Source organism: Struthio camelus, chromosome Z, assembly GCF_040807025.1.
Source record: "Struthio camelus isolate bStrCam1 chromosome Z, bStrCam1.hap1, whole genome shotgun sequence".
NCBI lineage: Eukaryota > Metazoa > Chordata > Aves > Struthioniformes > Struthionidae > Struthio > Struthio camelus.
In genome coordinates, this window is record NC_090982.1 from 85,556,351 (window position 1) to 85,577,027 (window position 20,677).

A 20,677-nucleotide genomic window follows, 5' to 3' on the forward strand; every position below is an offset into this window, starting at 1 on the left:
GATTTCTTGAGTCTTGGGTGTCATGATCACTAAGCAGGCATCCCTCGCTCGTGAAACTTGCGTGCTGCGCTGAGGGAAGCATCGTTGGCCCTGTACTACAGGTTGGGAAACTGAGGCAGGACAGCAGTGACTTACCTAAGATGCTACAATGAGCTGGTTGCAAAAGCCCACGTCCTCTGTGGCTCCGAGGGTGAAGCAGGGCGTTATTGCGTTGCATGAAATCTGAACTCGGGTATCCCTTTGCAGAGCTCTGTTCTCCCGCAGCACTGGCTACAAACCGTGTTTCTGCCACGAACCAGGCCGTGAGCACTGCAGCAAGGTCTTTGTTTTGGGACTAGCAGCATCTTCAGACTGTTCTGAAGAGCGTTGTGGTCTGCAAAAACACGTTTTAGGAAATAGCTAATGGGGGATCTTGCAGGAATAACCTTAGATTAAATTTTAAAGGTTTTTTTACTGGCTCCGGGCCTTTGTTTCCCTGTCAATACGCACTGCTGTCTGTTATCCGAGATTGTCATAGCTGATACTGAGAGAGAACCAGAGCCCTTGACAGTGCCTCTCTGCAAGCCAGCTTTCGCTGAGCGCACCTCCACGGGTTGCTGCGGAGCCTTTGATCTAACCATCCTGCTGAGGAGCAACCTGTCGTTTCCCATACCATCGTTCAAATTTCCCATTGGCTACGTACTGGGAAGGGAGTGAGGACAGATTTGTTTTGCTTTTTCCAAGATCGAAATGGGGGAAGAATGTTCTTTTTCCCAGGCTAAAATTGGTGGCAGCATGGTGAACGTTTGCCTCAGTTTTCCAATGAGTTGTAAAGGAGATGAATTGTCCTGCAGAGCAGTGTGCGCTCCGGTCACCATTGGGACTTCGTTATAGAGGAGATGCCATCAGCTGGCTTAAAAGCGGAGGTCTGGGCTAGTGGTGGCCATGCTGGAGAAGGGTCCTGGAGAGCGGGGAAGGCTGTGCTGGTGCTGGGTGCTGTGGTCAGAGCAGAGCGCTGAGAGCGAGCAGAGCCTCGGAGAAGTAAGCGCTTTTCTGGAGTCAGTCTGCGACGGGTGTTTTGCTTTGGGATGTGACGTCTCCGTGTGTCAGTTGGCCAGAAGCGAATTCCCACCGCGAGCCAGAGGATTCCTGGGCTCTACATCTTGACAGCGATGAAGCAGGAACACGGCACCCCTCTGTAGCTGGAAGAGGATTTTAATAGCTTGCCAGTATTGCCATCACAAACACCATCTTTGGTGTTTGTGCGAGAGAGAAAAAGAAATCAGGAACTGTTGTTGTGGTTCAGTTGATGTCTAATAATAGAAAAATGTTTTATGTTGAAAATATTTATTTGCTTTGTATGGTAAGAAGAGATTGGGGCTGAAAGCCTGTGTCCGCAGGAGCTATATTCACTTAGAAAAACTCGGAAGTATGTATCGGCAATCCAAGAGGTTCCTTTTCCTAGTTGGGTGATCGACTTGGAGACAGACGTTTGATTAAGCTCTCCTCGGACTCGGGAAGCCGGGCTGTCCGTCTTGTAACTCGCGTCAATAATGGTGCAGCGTTTTTGCGCCTGGAAGCTTTGCAGTTGTACGTGGAGGCTCGTGGTGCTTTTTGAAATTACTTTTTAGCCACATGCGCTTTTCATCGGTGCGTGCTGGTAAATTAATTCGGTTTCATTTTCAGGGGGTTATAAACTGTTTGCTTTGAAAGCATGGCAAAGAGGATCTCCCTTTTTGGTCGTTAAGTTAACGGAGCAGTCAGTGTGTTGGAGGTCTGCAGCTGCAGGAGGAGGGAATTCATTTAAAGGGAGGGTCTGGTTTGTTTTTTTTTTTTCCCCCTTCTCCTTTCTCCAAGCCCAATTCAGATGATGATTTTTTTGCAGGAGCATGGCAGAAGTTCAGGCCATTTATTCTTCAGTTTATTTTTTGTGTCGTGAGAAGCCCCTCTGCACATTTGGTTTCTTTAAATAGTGACTTGACATCTCTCTCTTCTTGTATCGGCTTTTTTAAGCACGACCACTTTGTCTTCTTTCAAAATATGACCATAAAACTGCACTTTGGCAGGCTGCTCAGACGTCGGACCTGGGATTAGTTGACTGTGATGTTTCATCATGGCAGCTATGAATCCATAATCTGATCACTCCTGGCCTTTGGAAGAAGAGCGAGTCTATTAAAACTCACAGAGAGGCCCATCTCTGCAAGGTGCACAGCCCTGCCGTGCTCACGGAGTCATGACGCTGAAGGGCTGTTTTGGAAATCCAGCTAAGAGATTGGTTCTGTACTGGAGCCTCTCAGGGCTGTTGCAATGAAGTGATAGATAGCTTTTTTTTTTTCCCCCCGCCAGGATCACTCGCCTCTAACAGGCTGAGCTGTCAGAAGAGCATGTTTTATAAGCATTTCAAACAAGTATTTTTTTTTTAAGCTGGCAGTGTTGCTAGTGTACCCTTAGGATTTATTTACATTTGGCTGACCGATATTATCTCTACTATGCAGCATGTAGGAACCTCAGCCCTGGCCTGCTACCCAGCAGTGGGCTGGCGCTGCACAAATACTAAACACAGGGATGGATCCTGCTTCAAAGAACTTAAAATCTTGGTCTTGGAAAGCATGGCTCCGGCTGGTGGGAGAAACCCCAGATGATGTGGGTTAGTCTGGTGAGCAGCCGTTTTAGCCCACCAGCGGCTCAGCCGCGGCGATTGCGTTGCTGAATTTTTGCTTTGTGACGATGTTGCTTCTGTGTTGGCCCATCGACACTTTCTAAGAGCAGAGCTCCCTGCTAGACTCCCACTCTGCTGCTCCAGGCTTTCAGCCCGTGGCTGGAATTTTTATTTTGTTTTGGTTTCTGCTGCCAGTAGGAAGAGACTTGGAAGAAGCTTGAGCCTTTTGCGTTGAACTACTTGCCTTTCACCAGGTTATACAGCTAGCTGAAAAGCCAAAGTTACAGATTGCAAATCAAGTGTTTTCTTTCCCCAAGAGCAGACGCATCCACTTGTAGACCTGGGGTGGTGCAGGAGGGACAGAGCATCTCCATGCAGACCCGAAGGTGGCTGCCCGTGGAGGATGCTCAGTACCACCTAGTGCTAACAGGGAGAGAAGGCACATAGCTCTCGTAGCCCACTTATGAGTCTGTCTGGATATGGGCACTATGAGATAATCTCCTGGAGGAGACTGGAAAGGTATCCTGCTCGGTTGGTGGTGTTACAAGTGCTCTCCCAGCACAGCGAATTTTCAGGAGAGGAGGTGTTTGAAGTCTCCCCGATACTAAAGAAATAAGTGTTTCTTGACTTGAAGTCCTACCTGCCAAGGCTGTGTCTGCACAATCCTTGGAAAACAGGTTCAAGCCCAGCCTCAGGACTAGATCACCTGCCAGCCACCTTACAGCCTGCCGAGGGGCCACCACTGCTTGAGCTTTCCGACCTCCTGGAGCAGGAAGAGCCTAGGCTACCTGTGGTGCTAGTGCAGGTCGCAGCTTCTTGGTGCCTGTCTCCTGCGTGCATCAGGCATGTGGGGGGCAAAGCATGCTGCGGCCCAGCTGGTTTCAGGAGCTCTCATTTTTGCAAGCACAGTGTGGATGCTTTGGTCCTGCATGTGGGTTGGTTACAGCCAGCCGTGTGGGTGGAAAACAGGTGAGGGAGGGAGGCTGGCATGGTTACGCTCCCGGCACTGCAAGGGGAGGAACAGGCTCATCATTGGAGGCTTACTTGGTCGGTCCCTTTGTCCACAGTATCTGTCCTCTCCCTGGGGATAAGACGCAAGCTGCTAGTAGACAGAATCATTGCAATAAAAAGCTAGATTCAAATTCTGAGACTTATATTTTGTCATCCTGAAGATGCTGAAATCTTGCGGAGACCATTCTTGTGGGACAACTTATGTCTTTAACGCTGACATTGTTTTACCTTTGATACAATCGTTCTGATTTTATGTGATCTGATGTTACCAGACTCGCTTCTCTCTATCCAGCAGAGATGGCAGCGGCAGGTGTGAATTGCACATCACTTATTTGAGTAGTTGCTAACATATAAACAGGTTCTAGCACTGTGGTCATGTGGAAACTATTTAGAAGTAACCGTGCTTTGCTCTCCTGCTTGTTTGTAGGGTGTGATCTGAAGGGTTTACAGGGTGCAGGTGTGCTCCCCAGAGGTGGACGGGACAGTCGTTATCCAGGAACTCTGCTTTTTCTTTTGGAGCAGAGGGGAGAGAGAGAGTGAAGGGTGCAAGCGCTAAGCACTTGCAGAAGAGCCATGGAGGCATGTTTGGGGTGTAACTGGTGCAAGCTCATTTAATTTAGTAAGTGCTGACGCAGATACTGAAGATGGGACAGTAAATGTTGGCACTTAGCTATTCCCTTGCTCCGCGAAGGCATGCGTGAAAGGCGAGCGGCCTCTTACGAAACTCTGCCAATGCGTTTGTCAGGGGTAAGGCTGGGGTGCGGAGGGTTGGCTGCGAGGAGCAGAGAAGTTGTGTGTGTTGGACGCAGCAGGTCTTCGATGCCACTGAGGAGCGTCACTGCGCTCCGTCCCTCCGGCTCTTGAAGGTGGAAGCTGGCTTGGAGGGTTGTTTTCCATCCCTTGGCGAGGTGTAACTGTGCAGAGGCTTTCCCCGGTGAGGGGTACCCCTCTCCATCACCCTAATTCCTTTCCCTGTCGTGGCTCTTGTTTCCTGAAACCCAGTAGGGTGTGTGTGACTTTTTCAAGGTGTTCAAGGGCTTTGGTAAACAGGGAGTAACAAGAAGTGTGGCGTGCACTGGTATTGGCGTGACATAGGCTTCGTCTCTGCAGTTAGACGCCTCCTGTTTGCTGCTGGTTGGACCTCAAGGCATCCCCGATCGCTGCATCATTTAAACTGAAGCTGATGAGTTTAGTTTTGGTCTTGCCACTTCAGATCTGAAAATCCAGTCATTGTCTGCCTGTGGTGTTGGCTCAGGGAAATGCTGTGGCTGCTGGAAATACTGGGACAGTAACTCCCCAGGAGGGAGTTCTCCAGTCCCCTGAGAGTCCACCATGTCCCTGTGCTGCCTGCCGTGGCTCCCCGGAGCAGCCTGGCCGGCCGGCTGCGGGGTCTCGGACCAGGCTGACGGATGGGAGAGGGACAGCAGCACGACCCTGTGAGCGGATGTAAGACAGGCTACCGCAAAGAGCACGGCATGAGGAACCGGCTGCCTGGAACCTGCCGAGGCTTGGAGGCACCTTCCAGCTAACCATGCAGTGAGGATGAGCCCTGTCCCCCCCGGGCCTTCCTTCGAGCTCTCCTGCCACTCAGGGTGGCTGCAACCAAAATGCCTGATCGAATGCTGCAGTCGTCATCTGTGCTTGGCACTTTGCTCTTGCCTCTTTCTGCTTCAATTCGACAGCGGAGGGTGACCTTGAGAAGGATTTGGCCTGTCACTGAAAAGACCATTAGCAGCATCTGGGCTGTCAGATCCATCAAATGCAGGAAATGGTTCTGCCCGAGCAGGAGCAGCCCTGGAAGCGAGGCAGCCTTTGCAGTTAACCGCGCAAACACGGTCACATCTGATGCGGAAAGCCGCAGGGCACGTCAGGGGCCGAGCCGGAGCCGCGCCGACGGGTGTTTATGTGCGAGGCAGCTGCCCTCACCTTATTTGGGGGCCAGCACTTTCCTAGCTCCTGATGGCAGCTCTTAAATTAAATGCACGTTGTTGGAAAGCTCTTTTGCTGCCTAGCGAGCTTTCCATCCTTTCCCTGCATCCCTGCTCTTTCCATCCCCGTGCTGGTCTGGTGTAGGCAGTGAAGCGTTTTTTTCTCTCTCTGGATGCTCTGAGTAGCATCCTCAGCAGGCAGCATGCTGAGAGGGAGGCAGAGAAGAAGAGCATTTCTGTGACGTGGGCAGTGCCTGTCGCCGGCAGAGCACCTCCCCGAGGGTCCCTCGAGGCTTGGGGGGTTATTCCCCGTCTGCGGGCAGCTCTGTGCGTGACCTCGGGTAATATTTCTGCAGTATTCAGTGCCTTGATTTCTCATCGTTACGCAGCAAGGGGTTGTCCTCCTTTGTCTCCTGCCTCAAGAGCTGCGGCTGGAAAATGCTCAAGATCTCGGCAGTAACGTTAAAAGAAAGCAAGCAACTGTTGGGAAGGGAGCAGGTAAAAATCTATCGTGGGGCAAGCGAGGGATCGGACAGTAGATTTTTGGGGGCAGGGAGAACAGTGGGGGTCCCGGAGCCAGGGAGCGGGGTGTGTAGTTTTATTTGCCGTGCTAGGCGATACGCAGGGAGGGACTCGGCTGCGGCGCGTCCTCCCCCTTCTCCTTGGCACGCGCGCTGGCAGCAGCCCCAGCATCCCTCCCCTCCGTGCCGTGAGCCGCCAACAGCAGCCCAAGCGCTCATGGAGCTCATTAACGTGGAGGGGGTGGAGATACCTCTTCCCACGCTGGCCTTGTGGGTGAGGAAGACCTCTCCCCGCCGCAGGGGCTGGCTCGCCGAGCCCCTCCGCGATGGCTTTGTTTTGCAGACCGCCTTGAAAACCCCGAGCGGTACCTCCGCAGTTCACCCAGCGCTGCAGGCTGCGGCCGTGATGCTGATTCTGCATTGGGCTGTCTGAGGATCTTAGGAGGTAGTCTAAATCTGTATGGTGAAAGCAGGGGGGTTGGTTGAAATATGCACCGTCTCGGACAGCTGGATAGTACCCTGTCCAAGCCTAACCATTTAATTGGAATCATAAATCCTGCAATGGGCCAATAATAAATGGCTTTATTAAAACCACAGGGTACTGGTTCCCCTCCCTTCCTCTCCGCTTGCTGGGTTTCTGGGGAGTCCTAGCACACACAGTCCTTCTAGGAATCGGCTCCTTCCCAGCTGCAGAGATCGGAAGAATTTGGTTTCCTTACCGAAATAAGGCTTTTGCAGTCAGACTGCCTGACTGTCGGTTGTTATTCCTCCAGAAACTTTTTAATCCAGGGACCAATTTCAGCCAAATTTGACAGAAGAGCATAGGTCTCAAAGATAACGTCCTGCAGGCTTTAAGAATGCTGAAAGAGGGAAATCCAAATAACTTCCTGCCTATGAGGAGAGGCAACAGCAACTGTGAGCTCAAATATTGCCTATCTGGGCGCGAGTGGGTTGGATAACACACTTCTGCCTGCTGGGGAATTGGAGTTTGTGTCACTGCGAACCAACCAAAATATGTTTTGCTTCTTGCCTTGATGGTGTTTAGGAGATCCCAGAGGGAGCTCAAGGTCCTGGGAGAAGGAAGAGAGGGTCCAGGCCTGTCTGTGGGGGGAAATTGTGGGGGATAGAGGGGAGTGTAGGGGATGTAGGTCACAAATCTATACGAGACTGGGCTTCAGTTGTGTGGCTGCTTGTGGACGTTTGCGTTTCTCTTGGACGGCCTAAAACTACAGAGGTGAAATGGGCTGGGCTGGGTGTTGGTTTTCAGACATGGATTTAGTAATGCGCCTCACAAAAATCTCCCTTTAAGCAAATGATCCAAATCTTGAACACTGGGAAAGAGGAGTGGCTGCAGGGATGCTGCCAGGCAGGGTATAACGTGCTGTGATGTTCCTACAGTGCACGAACTGTGGCCTTCCTGGCCCTTTTTCTGTTATTGGGACATAGTTTATTTCCTACCTTGTAAATAGTGCTAGGCAATGAACTACTCTTTGGTCTGAGCCCAGGTGTTATAGATCCCACGCAAGTCCTGGGGCCATGTGTTTCCTTTTGGCCAGTTCTGGGTGGCTCTCTGTTTTACTGAGACTGTGAAGAACTTCAAAGCCTTTAGAGATGCCCAGTTCCCTCCATCAGCTCGGAGCAGGGACTTTCAGTGCAATATAGGACAGCTGAATATGGCCTTTTTTGTTACAGGAGCACCGCAGGGCACTGAACCGAATAAAAAATCCACTGCAAAGAATTCATAGGCTTGGAGACGGCCCAAATCTTTGATTTCAGTAGGAATCTCTTTGTCTACCCCTCTGTATTTTACCTGGCATTTGAGCACTGTGCTTGCATGGTGGGCAGTGGGAAGGTGCTGTGATTGGCACTTCGCAGAGCAGAAGTTGATACAGACGCACAAAGTTGCAGCAGTCCAGCTTCCCTGGACTTGTTTGCAGCTGCAGAGATACTTCTGAAGGATGGAAGCATCCCCTGTAGAGGGTTCAGGCTGCAACTGCAGCATCCCGGGAATTTAAGGTATAGCAGGGGACAGAGGGCAAAGAAATGCTGGATGGGAAGGAACTGCTGTAAGGTCAAAAATAGAGACATAAAGCCCTGGGAAAGAGAGAGCCCTTGTGAATAGCAGAAGCAGATCCCGAGTCTTGGTGAAAAAGATTCAGTTGGAAAGCAATGAGGGATGCCAGCACAAGGCAGGAGGAATACGCTTCCGACGCTACGGAGTGACCAGCCAGGGCAGCTGAAGGCTGTGGATGGGGAGGCGCTGTGCTGTGGAGCTTGGGGCTGGGCCCACCCGGAGCATCAAGCCATCCGGAAAAGAGCAGCAAAGCCAACAGCATTCTGGAAAAATCTGCTCTCTGAACCTTTTTCTGGGGAGCTAAGTACTTATAACTTGGCTCAAAAAGCGCTGGGTGCTGGAAACGTGATAACCATATACAACCGTTGGTATGAAAAACAGCACGGAGAAGGATGCCTTGTTTAGTAATGCAAGGCGATAACTGTGGTTCAGCACTGCAGCCTTTAGGTGCCTTATGCAGAGCTGAGAGCAGCTTACTCTAACATAAATATTCTTGGGATATGTGAGGATATGTGAGCTTGTCTGGTCGTAGAGCTTGGCCAGTTTGAGCCTCTAGTAGAGATGATTTATCAGCACCCCATTTCCGAAAGAGCTAGGGTGCGATGCTGTGCGCCCCTCTGCTTTTAATGGCCTTTCTCATTACAGCTGCAGGTTGCTGTATCACACAAGGCTGCGTTTTCTCCCTTCGCTTTCTGCCATCACTGCTTTTCCCCTTTTTTTCCTTTTTAGCTGGGGATCTGTTCCTTTTTTTGTAAGCCTGAAGAATTATTTTCCTTATCTCCTTCTGTATTTAGGACTCTGGAGGAGGAAGTGACTCAGCCTTTCCTCTTCTGCTGTTTGCACAGTCATCCCTCGCCGGATTTGCTGAGGTTTTGGTTGTGCACCTCCAACTACTACCGCTTCATTCAGCAGCAGCCTGTCTGCCTTGTCACCGTGCGTCATGGGGTGGAAAGGCATGGTGGGGGAGGACAGTCTACAGGCAGGAGCAGTCACGTGCGAAGAACGTAGTAACATGGTGCTTTGCTTGGCATTCCTCAGCCAGAAGAATCATGTTGTCCTTTTAGAAAAGGGTTGAATTTCCTACAGCTTAGGAGCAAGTAGCTCCTGGAAAGGATACAGGTAGCCTAGTTGTGCTAAAGGAGATGGAGCAGAAAGGCATGGAGTCACCAGGGAGGGAGTGCCACGGTGACGGTAGACACTCTGTCAGCACCCCTGAAGGATGTCATGCTCCCTTGGGCACCTATGGGAAAGGTCTCAAGGATGATGGATGGATGGTGACACTCCACGGAACCGTGGAGGACTGCTGCTAGCTTGCCTCTTGCGGCAGAGTTGACCTGATGGCTAAATGCTGAGGAGGAAGCATCGCTTGCTCTCTGCAGGACTTTCAGAAACTGCTGCTCAGTAGGAGAGTCACCAAATCATCTACCACTTTAAATGATAGCAGGCATCTGGCTTGACAGTGCTAAGAGTGGAGTCTGAGTGGTAATTTGAAGGGTTTCCCAAACCTTTACTAGAACGACAATAAGTCCAGATGCTCACTGCATGCAGCCTTATTGAAGCTAATGTGCTGTGAGCAATACTTCTCGGAGGGTCAGCAAACTTGAGCTTTTTTGTTGTATATTAACACCTGATTAGGTACCAAGTGTTGTAGTTATTAATACAGATCTTCATCATGACCCCACTGTGCGAAGTGCTACGCAAAAACATGACCTCAGAAGTGAGTGAAGCTAAGGGAAAGTGAGAGGAACTGAAAAGCCAGGCCTCTTCACATGATGGGCAGTGGTCTCGTATCACGAGATCAGTGCTAGCTCTGAACAGCTTGGTGATAACATCACGCTTGCTCAGCAGGGCTAGGCCAAATTCTGGAGCGCACTAATACGGTACCTCCAAGTGCGTAGGGGCATCATCGCATTGAACTGCTGGTGCTGCTGTGCCTCTGTGCTGTGCAGTGGTGCTACCTCCCACTTTCTGTTTGCTGGTGGTGGGAGTATGCACATTCAGCTCCTGGGAGACTGGGCCTTAACTAGCCCGAGATCTTGCAGTAAGAACAAAAAAGCCAGGATTTTCAAGTTACATCTGATCTTTATAGGGATCTCTTTTGAATCAGACCTGCCTAGTTTGGTCAGAGCCAACACCAGGTATTTCTGGAGAAGGTGCGGTAAAAACAAACACTGAGAATTTCCATATATTTTTACAAGAAATCCCAGAAAATGAAACTTATTACTGCTTAAAACATCCAGGTCAAATCACATTCCTTCTGCTTCCTCAAGTTTCTCGGCCCTTCCCTTGGCCAGCCAGCGGCAGCAGGTTGGAGCTTGGCTGCCTGGAGACATTGTGTTGTCTTTTTGGTCCGGTTCTGGCCACTGGAGTAAACTGTGAGACCCTATAGTCATTAAAGTTTTATTGGAAGTGCTTTAGACTTGCCTGGTGTTAACGTGACGGCTGATATGGTGAAAAAAACCTCTTGTAATTGAAGTGTCATGGAAATTTAGCAGTGAAGGTAAATATCTCCGTGGAGGTGGTAAGGTGCGCTGAGAAGTCTGAAGCTGGTAATCAACTGGGAACATTTTCATAACCCTACTTGTGTTTTGCTTGCTGCTGTTCAGAGTAGATTTTTTTCTTCTTTTAAGCAGTCCAACCAAATCATGAACCTGTCAGAGGCTATTAGTTGGCCAGTTTATAGTTGTTGTAAAGCATAACTGTTTGGCATTTGTGGTGGTGTGAATCTCAGATTTGTCTTAATTGGATGTCAAGAGGCAGATTTGTTAGTGAGTCCTCTGCTCCATCCCTTAATGTTTCAGACCTTTTATGTGTTGTCTACAAGTATTATGCTCAGTGTAATAGGAAATGCCAGCCGGTAAAGCCTTTCTCTCTTTCTTTCCACAGACTAATAACTCCGGCTAAAATTTCCCACTTATTTACTTAATTCTGTTGTTTTATCCACTTCACACTACACACATCCATCCTGCTTCCAGCTCTTCTTTTATCGGCTTCCACGCCGTCAGGCAATATGAATGAAAAGCCATAGCCTTATCCTCTTGGTGCTTAATCTAAACCCAGCACGTATTAGGTCTCTTCTGAGTATCTATATCTATTGATTAAAACATTAGGAGGAATGTCAGCTGAGAAGCAATGTGTTTGATTAGCCAATTATTTTAGCAAAAAAAGCAGTGAACTTTGATTCAAAATACATAAGGAACTATAGCCAGTTGTTTCCCATGTGCCACAGGGAGGCCAGAGAACCGAACGACATAAGAGGCAGCCTGAAGAGAGGAGTCTGCAGGCTAAAGATGAACACGCTGCATGAGACCTTCTTTGTGTCCTAGTAATATGGAAGAACATTTGGGCATATTGAAGGAGAGGCTCTCTGGCATCTGCAGTTTTCTGGCCAGCAGACCATAGTGACCGCAGGAACTGAATGGTTGGGTAAAACAGACACGGCGCGTTTAAGTCTGTAGGATGCTCTTCTTATCTGAAACCTGAGCGCTGGGTTTAACTTGTAGCAATGCATCAGTGCAGTACTTAATATACTGAAGGACTTGATAGGTCAGTAGAGTATTTGGCAGCTGACTGTTGAGAAAAGCTGATCTCAACACACCTTGATTGAGGGATAGCCTTACAAGGAAGCCATGAAACTGCCCTAACAGCTGTGACTGCTAGAAGAGCTATTTGAATGGCCAGAGCCGTGGAGCTGTAGGGAGGATCCAGGCAGTGAAGAGAGAGGTTTGGATAGGCAGACATGCTGCTCCCTTTTGTAGGGCCTTTCCCAGGTGACCTGGATTTACCCCAGCTAATGGAGGTGGTGAAGTTAGGAGTATACTTCCCCTCTGCAGTCACTGGAGACAGAGAGATGTTGCAAGAGAGCAATTCAGTGCACGTAAGGTCTGGATCTGCACTGAAAGCAGGCTGTCAGGTACAGTGACCTGCCTGTTCCTGCCTCCCTGCTTGCGGAGCATCCAGGGAGAAGTATCCCAGGCGTGGAGCAGAGGGGTTTGCTGGCTGAGATCAGACTGGTATGCAGGAGGCTGTGATGTTTGACGGTGTCCTTGTGCCACCTTTGCTGCCTGTCCCTTGAATGAGATGGAGCCACCTCCATGCTCGGTCCCTGCTTGTGCAGTGCTGACGCAGCGAGGCCTGAGCAGTGCCTGGGAAGCATTGCCATCCGGCAAATGATTGCTGGTGTTGCAGCGTGGAGCTTACCTTCAGTCTGAGCTTCACCTGCTTTTTTCCTTTTCAGCCCGTAGGATGGGTGTGTTGTGTGCGTGCAGGGAGGAAAAACACGGTGCTCCTGTGCAGCTGGGTGCTACGGGCTGGGTGCGAGGCTTACCGGGTGAAGCAGCACGAGATGCAGGAATCTCTTGGTTTCACCGCTGCCACGTCTGCGGCGGCCTTCAGGGTGGGCAGTGGATGTCCATGCTGCCGGCTGTTGTTTCCCCGCTTGCTGACAGCGCTGCGGCATGCTGGCCAAAATCGCTTTTGGCTGTGCTGTAGCTGCTGCCTGACGTTGACCTATCTCCACTGTTATTTTGGAGCAGTCGCTCCAGAGTGACTGATGGCAAGGCTGGATTTAATGAGCTAAGAGAGAAGGCAAATTGCTACCTGTCTGCTTTCAGCTGCACAGCCTGGTTTTCTGTTGTGTTTCCAAGCCGATTTACCTCTGTGTACCAAAGTCATCTGTGATACAGCCGAGCCCGGGAGTCCCTCCTGTGCATCGCGGGCATCAGCTGTGTGGCTCAGCACCAGGAGGGGTTCTGCAGCCACTGCAGGGAAGCAAGAGGCTTCACAACAGTACCTCGGACCTTCAGTCTGTGTCTCCAGTGCCCTGAGACCCTTAAAACCAGTGAGTACCTGGACTTATTTTTATCTTCATCCACGTTCTTGTTTTCAACAGACCAGCGTCTGCAGTTTCACTTCCCTGCAAGAGTGGCCAGCTCTAGTCTTTGCTATGCCGGTGTTATGCAGTGATACAGGAAAGCAGCAAATACTGTTTCTGCCTGTTGGGTCATTGGCATAAGGCACTTTCTGCTGTTTGCACTTAGTTTCTGTTCTCTGCCCTGGCCCCAGCTGTGCGGAGGATGATATCGGGAAGAGCGATGGCAATATGCGTGTGGCGAGCATAAATGGTTCGACAAGGCGATAGAAAGTCAAGCTCTTGGCTCATGTCCTGCACTGGTTCATGTGAATGTTTATTCTGGATTTTGTGCCCATATAAACCCTGGGGAATAGCATTTTTTGCTCCTATAATAATAGCATCCGGCCCTTGTGGCACAAGCGAAGCTTTAGTATTTTTAGTGGATCCAAACTGTAAAACGTTTAGAGCCTGTTCCTGCAATAACATGTTCACTTCCTCAAGAGTCATTGGGGATTGGAGGTTTGGCCCCCGGTGCTGGGCTGCTATATTGGAGACAGATGATCGTCCTTGCCTGGTACAAACAGAGAGGAAGAAAGAACAGGAGGGGGTAGGACCAGCCCCAGCAAGCACATCCTCCTCTTTGGTCTGCCCTTCCTGTTTGCTTGGTCCCGTGTCAAACATCTGGATGTGACCAGTGTCAAAATTCCCACTCTGGGACTGTAGCTGGGGCCTCTGTTGGCCACTTAGGTCACATCGAAGCTGCTGAGATGGACAGAAGTGATGTTAAACCGGCCCGGAAGAAATGGTCTGGTAACGTAAAGCCTCCGATTTCCTTTTTACAGGTCAAAGTATGTGCATACCCTTATAGTGTTCAGTGTGTGGGAGCATCCTCTTTGCTCCTTGCCTTCTGAACCAGAAGCACCAGCTTGCCATGACTGTAGCTGTCATGGCTGAGCTTCACATTGGCATGTGTTGCCTCTCCTAAAGGTCAGCCTTGCTGTTGTCTCACCTGCTGGTTTTCCTGACTTTTCCCAGCGGCAAATGGCCTGGAAGGTTTATTTTGATTTTTTTTTTTGATTAAGCTAGAGATAAGGCCTAGCTTCAAAGTCAGATCGGGCTACTCAGGGCCTCGTCCAGTTGATTTTTGACGATGCGTTTGCAAGGATGGAGGCTGCACACCCTCTCAGGTCATCTGTCGTGGTGCTGAACCACTTTTGCAATGAAAAATTTTTCTTATATCCCATCAGTTTGCTGCACTGCAGCTAGTGCTCTTCAGAGCATGCGAGAAAAGGGACTGCCGTTCTCTGCTGCTGGAGAAAGCTTTGCGCTACAGTTTTCATTCTTGCCACTTGTGTGTTGCACTGTGCTGGCACAGATCGGCATGTCGCGTTTGGGTTTTTTGGCCTGTTGGGGCTATTGCCACTTTCTAGAAATGTAGTAGCGCTTTATATGCTCGTGTGCATTTGAGAGAAGGCTTATCACTAGCTGACCTAATTATTATAATCTGACTCCTCCCTAGATGGTGCAGGTTTCCCTGGCTCTTAGGAGGCTTCCCTGGCTTCTCCGAGCTACTGTTTGATTTCTCTTTTTTCTTTCTTTTAATAATAATGTTCATTCGCTCATGTTATTTAAGCCAGAAAATAAGATTTGTAGCAAGATACAGCGAAATACTTGTGAATTGCCTTCCCCTCTCCTGTTGGCCCTCCTGCTGCGATTTGGCTGCTTTGCTGCCTGCTGCCTTGCTGGGTTAGCCAGGGAGCCCAAAGCATGTTCTGCACACAGCCGGGCCATACAACATCCTCCACCTGCCTTAGTTGTGGAGGTATGGGTGGAAATAGCACATTATCAGTCTCTGCCCTCCTCGTGGATCCAGGGTTGTTCCCTGTTGCAGTTTTTCTCCTTTCTCCAAGACCCGTCTTGGTCATCTTCTCCCTTCTGCTGCCCTGACCTCAGTGCTGGGACTGGCTTGCGTCCCCTACCTGACTGCTTTCCCTTCCATAAGGGTTTATTTGGAGAGGAGAGGGGCAAAGCGGAGTGCTCTCCCTCTAGTTACACAAACAGAAGATCCTTCAGTGCAAAAATCCCTCTTCCAGTGCCTCGCCGAGGCGGTGGACAGGTCCCTTAGGTGCAGGTTGGTTACCTTTAAAGGTGCCAAATTCTTTTCCAGCAGGACAGGGATTTACAGCACAGTAATAGGATTTGACAGCTACTTTAAAATAAATAAATAAGTAAAACCAAGCCCAGACAAGGGAAGAAAAAACCCAACAAAACATTACATCTTGGGAGTGGGTTGTCCACTCATGAACTTCTTAGTCTCTTCGTGAAAACTAATGAAGTTGGGTATTGTCTCTGCACTGTCTCAAAGCCTCTGCAGAGCCCATTTTGCAGAGCATAATCACACGTGGGTAATTATAACTCCCCGCCTCCTTGCTGCGGTAGGGCTTACCACTAAGCTCCCGTGCTAAACCACCTGCTGGGATCACGGGAGGCTGCTAGCAACGCAGGGACGTCCCAGCGGAGGGGTCAAGAGCCAGCAACTTGGCATCGCTCTCTTCAGTGCCTGTTTTTCCCCGTGTCCTGCAGGATATCCAGCTGAGCCCAGTTTGGTCTGAAAGGGGTCGAGGAGGCAGGAGAGGACATTGATAAAAGGGTAAAAGCAGATAGCAGAGGGGAGCTGCTGGCTCTTGGAGTGGTGGGGCTGTAGCAGCCTGTGCTTGATCGCTGTTGGGGTTTCTGTGGCCGTTGGTGTTATCCTGGATAAGGTCTGAAAGCTTCTGTGGAGTAAATATTTTCCAGTCGGGCAGAACAGCCCATGTAGGAGCTGTTAAGAAGCCAAAGCAAATACGTTCCTGGGAGCATAGAGCTGGAAAGAGGTGGATGACACTGAGGTGGATCTTGTGTCTCACGTTGTCCTTGGACTTAAGGCTGCTGCGTGCAATGCTTTGCTCTCTCTTTGGGAGGTGTGTCACACTTTACCCATTTTGCCCTTCTTTTATTTTCTTTTTTAAGAAAAAGTAACTTCTGTGACCCTTTGCTGAGGTTCCTGCAAATTTCTAACTGATAATCTATATTTAAAAATTGCAGCTATACTTTAAATTACTTGTTCCATTTGGGAGCACTGCTCCAAAAAGGTTCATTTTTACTGCTCCAACAGAGGATTTTTTTTTTTTTCCTGGGGTCAATCAGAATAGTTTTCTTTTTAGCTTGGCTAAAACAGCAAAGGAAATAATGTCAAGTTAAAGATGTCTTATTTGGTCCAAACTGAAATATGGTGTTTTTGTGTATTCTTTGCCATTAGATGGAGACATGGAAATGTTATGTACATCACTGTGAAATAAAAGTAGAAATACTTTGTTAAAAATATCAAACCCTAAAATAAGTAGTAGTTCTTTCCAGCATTTTCTTCCCGGGGTTTTGGCTGAAATGGCTTGACCAAAACTATTTTAAATACACCAAGCCAACTCCAGGTTGCTGGCAAATAAGTGATAGAATTTTTATTTCTTTGGCTCTATGACATTAGTTTACTTGTGACTATTACAACATGACCATGAAAGGTTGTGTCTCTTCCCAGTGCTGACTTGCAGAGAAGGGGTTAAGCTAACTTAACATGTTCAGCTGTTTACTTCTGCACAAGTAGATTCAGTTCCTCAAGAGACTGCAGGCAAAGCAGGTAAGTGCATCTTGCCCTATGCTACGGGAAAGGACTGTGCAGCTTCAGAGAAGGTTGGGTCGTGCTAGCACAGCTGGCCATGGGTGCTTGCTCTGTACCCGTCCTCATTCTCGTTGTATTTGGAGGATGATTCAAAACTGGTGTTTAGGTCAGTGCTAGGTGTCCTCTCTATTTTCCGGTGTAGCAGGGAGTGGTCCTGGAAAGTGCCGGACCTCTTGTGCACGTTGCAGAGATGCTGCCCAAGTGCTGGAATCCAGAGTCCTTCCTCGCGCTGTGCTCAGTGTATAATGCACGCCACTGCGCAGGGACTGTTCATAGATAGTGGTGCTTCCGCAGACAGGTAATCCTAAGCAAATGCAGCCATTCTTCAGATTCACAGCGCTCCCAAGGAGGGAAAGAAAGCATATGTGGGAAAAGAAAGGAAACATAACTTCCCATTCAGCTGGAGGAACCTTAGGAGAACTTCTAGGGCTCGTCATTATCTCAGATGATTAAACAGTTGGGCTCCGGAAGGTGCCTTGAGCTCTGTGTATGTGTAGGGCATCGGGGGTAATGTTTAAACCTCCTCTGTCATGGGATGCTTTGGACTGCTGTGGAAGAATATGAGGGAAGGGTCACTTCAGAAAACACTTTGCTTTTTGTTTGCTGGCTTTGGAAGCCCTGAAAACTGTCTAATGGGTGAGGGGAAAGCCTGCAGTAAGCCATGGCAATTTGTGTGCCTTCCAACAGACCAGGCACTAAATCAATAAAACCATTCATGTAAGCATTAGTAATATTTTTACTGTAAAGTATCAAAGCGCCTACAATAACCAGGGGCTAGGTGCGGGTTTTATTTTCTTTGACCACTGATATTGTATAATTTGTTCTAGAAGTTCCTTTCCAAGGTTCTTGTTAAGCTCAGCTACTCAACTCATGGATTGTAAAGATCCCTCAAATGGTCTAATCTGACCCACCTAACATGAGCAATGGTGCTTCACCCAGTGACTTGGGCTGTGCTCAGAGCTGGTCTTTTGAATATACTCAACCACAGTCACTTCTGGCTGAACAAGGCTGTGTTTCACACTGGCAGCCTGTCTTCCTCCTTTTGAATGGTTTTGGAGATGATGAAATTACAATGTTTCTTGCTAGACGTTCCCATCATTATTTACCCTTCTCCCATTTCTACTTGTTGTTTTTTAGCTTCCTTTTCTGACTGTTGGGTAATGCTGTACTTCCACCTGCTGCTCTCAAAGGCCCTTTAATGTAAGATATCGCCTGTGTATATAACATTACAATGTTCCTTGATTAATCAAGTTTCCTCTTGTGCTTTTTCTTTGAGAAGCGAAATAGTTTGAGCTGTCTGCTTGTCTCACTAAGGCTGAAGGTATGGGAACATCAGGCTCCCTGTCACAAAAGTTTCCGCTGCAGTTGCAAGCGATTCTCCCTTTTGCTGCAATTAAAATCACGTTCTCATTCTAATTAACTTCAGGGATGTTAATCCCTAGTGTAATTAGAGGTCGGCCAATGCAGTGAGGTTTGGAAGGGAACTTTCTCAGAGGGCGGTAGAGCTTTGCACAAGCTCTTTTGATCCCTGCTGCGGTGTTTGACGCACGGTGGAGGAAGGTGCAGCTGGTGAAGTCAGAGCAGCTCTGAGCCTTCTGCGTCCCCATGGCCTTGGACTTGTTCCCCTGCTCCGGAGGAGCCTGTGCAAGTAGGATCATCCCACAGTTGTGAGCCCTTGAGGCTCTGTGTTTACCGTGGGAACAAGATGTCTAGGGCAGTACAGGCTCTGAATTTTTCCCTGCCATCAGGGCTAGTCATATAGACTTGCCAGTGAAAGTTTTAAATAGCTGTTTCAAGGGACAGGGTGGTGTAATGCTAAATGCCAGCTTACTTCTTGTGGCACATCTTGCATTCTGTTTTGAGCTCTGTGCTACAGCAAAAACCAGTTCAAAACTAGTTCATGGATGTGTATCTGAAGTGTCCGCCTAACCGCGGGTCCCCCAGTCGCTCCGTGGGGAGCAATTGGTGGGCATGGCTGGTGGGTTTCATTGCTGTGGTGTCTCATTGGGTACCTCAGGGTGGACATGGGTCTCCTGAAAGATAGATCTTGTTCATCTTGGATGTCCTTGAGTGGTCCTGGGTCTTCCACTCCTCATCTGGTTCTGTAGGAACTGTGCCTCCTCTTGGGTCAGGAGGTAAACTTAACCAAAATAAGTATTTCTGGCACTATTCCTGAGCAGTCTGTAAGTGTTTGTGGAGAAACAGCTTAGTGCATTCTTGGCCTGGTTTTCCCGAGCTGCTGTACGTTTACCCAATGTGGTTACCCAGAGGCGTTCTAAAAATTAAGGCTAAACTTCTAATATTTAATTCTTACAGAAAACCTCTAAATCTGTAATACTTGCCCTACAGTAGCACCGTGAAGCCCCGAGACCTCCCCCTCCCATATAAGAAAGAAAAGCCAGGAATTTAGGAAGTTGTCACAGCGCTTGTTGCATGAGGGCATTTTCCAGGGCAGGAAACTGAAGCACCTTTCAGCTATGTACATCAGATACCCCAACCACAAGTGATCAGTGGCTCTCAGCAGCCATGCAAGAGAGGTAAATCCTTGAGTAGGAGGAGACCTAGAAGGGATAGGCAGTCTCACCCCTTGTATACAGAGGGTCTATAGAACAGTTGCTCCTTCTAAAAGATCATAAATTCCCTCTAGGCCTATTTATTGAATGTTACAGGGTAATATAAACAGGGTCTGTTTAGGTCTCTGAGATAAGCCTCTTTAAGTACACCTGTACATATGTAGCTTCAGCATAGTAAGTCAATAAGATGTTACACTTTTGTCTTTGTTTCAGGTGAGCATTTATCCTGCTGTGCCAGCTCAAATATTTGAGTATTGGTAGTTTTATCTATACTGTCAAAGCCTCTCAGCATGCGTGAGCTAAACAGTGGCACAAAGCAAAGGACCTACGTTGTTTCTGCCTCTGGGGGTTTTGAGAAGTTCCTGTCAAACTGCAGGCACTGATAGCGTTTCCCTGTATTGTGGGTAGAAGATATGGATCAAGCACACTGAAAATTGATATTCAGTTTTTAATTTGAATGAAGAGTTTGGCATAGAGTGCACATGTGCATGGCCATGCTGGGATCTACATCGAAGGAAGTGCTGGTTTGCAAGGAGGTCAGTTCATGGTATTTTGAGACTGAGCTCTTCTGCCTCCGATAAGAGACAAGTTCAAGGTTCTTGTCCTGACGCCTTCAGCTTAAAAAGCCTGAAGTCTAACATACTGAGCAGGGAGGCCAGCATGTTCAGGTTATCTTTTGGCGTTTTCCAGATAAGGCAGGTAAATGCTTTCCTGTCCTTGTTCTGAAGTGCACGCGTGCATCTTGGAGAGCACAAAGTGTACCTTCCACGTTGGTTTTCTGTGTCCATCACAGATGTCATCTGCGTTAAGCTGATCCCTGCATGTGGTTTAGCCTTTTCCCAAAACATTCCCTTTTCTAGTCAAGAGTTCAAGTTTACTTTGAGGTGATTTCTGCCTCAGTCTTTCAGACATAGTTTTGACATTGGTGAACAAACAACAGGGCAGTGCCAGGTCATGATGACAGTTGTGCCTGTTCATTGCTCACCGTGAAACTGTGTGTGAGTTTGAAGCCAAAAAGCTCTACCAGTTCGTATCTTCTGTCAAACTTCTCTTGGTAAACCCAAGTAGTGGAGACGAGCTCATGGCTATAGTTGTAGACCCCCTGCCCCCTTCGCTCCTTGTCGGCCTCTTTGCTTCTGACTCTCAGGTTTGGTAGTTCCAGCCCGTTGCTGGGGGACACCTGCAAGGGAATATGGGTCCATAGTCCAAGGGTAACTTCCTGGCAGGAAGTTACTGCCTCTAAACAGTAGACTTAATCTCCTATTTTTAGTTGTCAGTTTAGGAAGGGAGTCACTTACATAAACAGCACTGATTTACCATTTTTAGGAAGCTGTAATGCTGTTTGTCTGTCACTAGGTTTGAGGGATG

At 48.7% G+C, this 20,677-nt stretch overlaps 1 protein-coding gene across 11 annotated transcripts in view; it reads left to right on the plus strand.

Moving 5' to 3' along the window:
* The window catches only part of CTIF (cap binding complex dependent translation initiation factor), a 212,650-nt gene that overhangs the window by 8,196 nt on the left and 183,777 nt on the right, over window positions 1-20,677 (plus strand). Inside the window, exon 1 of one of the 11 annotated variants that reach the window (XM_068927866.1) lies at window positions 6,001-6,075. The exons of 8 other annotated variants lie outside the window; for them this stretch is intronic. In XM_068927866.1, the coding sequence (XP_068783967.1) occupies window positions 6,016-6,075 (60 nt within the window). In that variant the 5' untranslated portion in view covers window positions 6,001-6,015. Of the gene's footprint in view, window positions 1-6,000; window positions 6,076-12,992; window positions 13,013-15,521; window positions 15,675-20,677 lie in introns of those variants that run through there. 2 more of the 11 variants (XM_068927869.1, XM_068927876.1) reach the window with 2 other exon arrangements.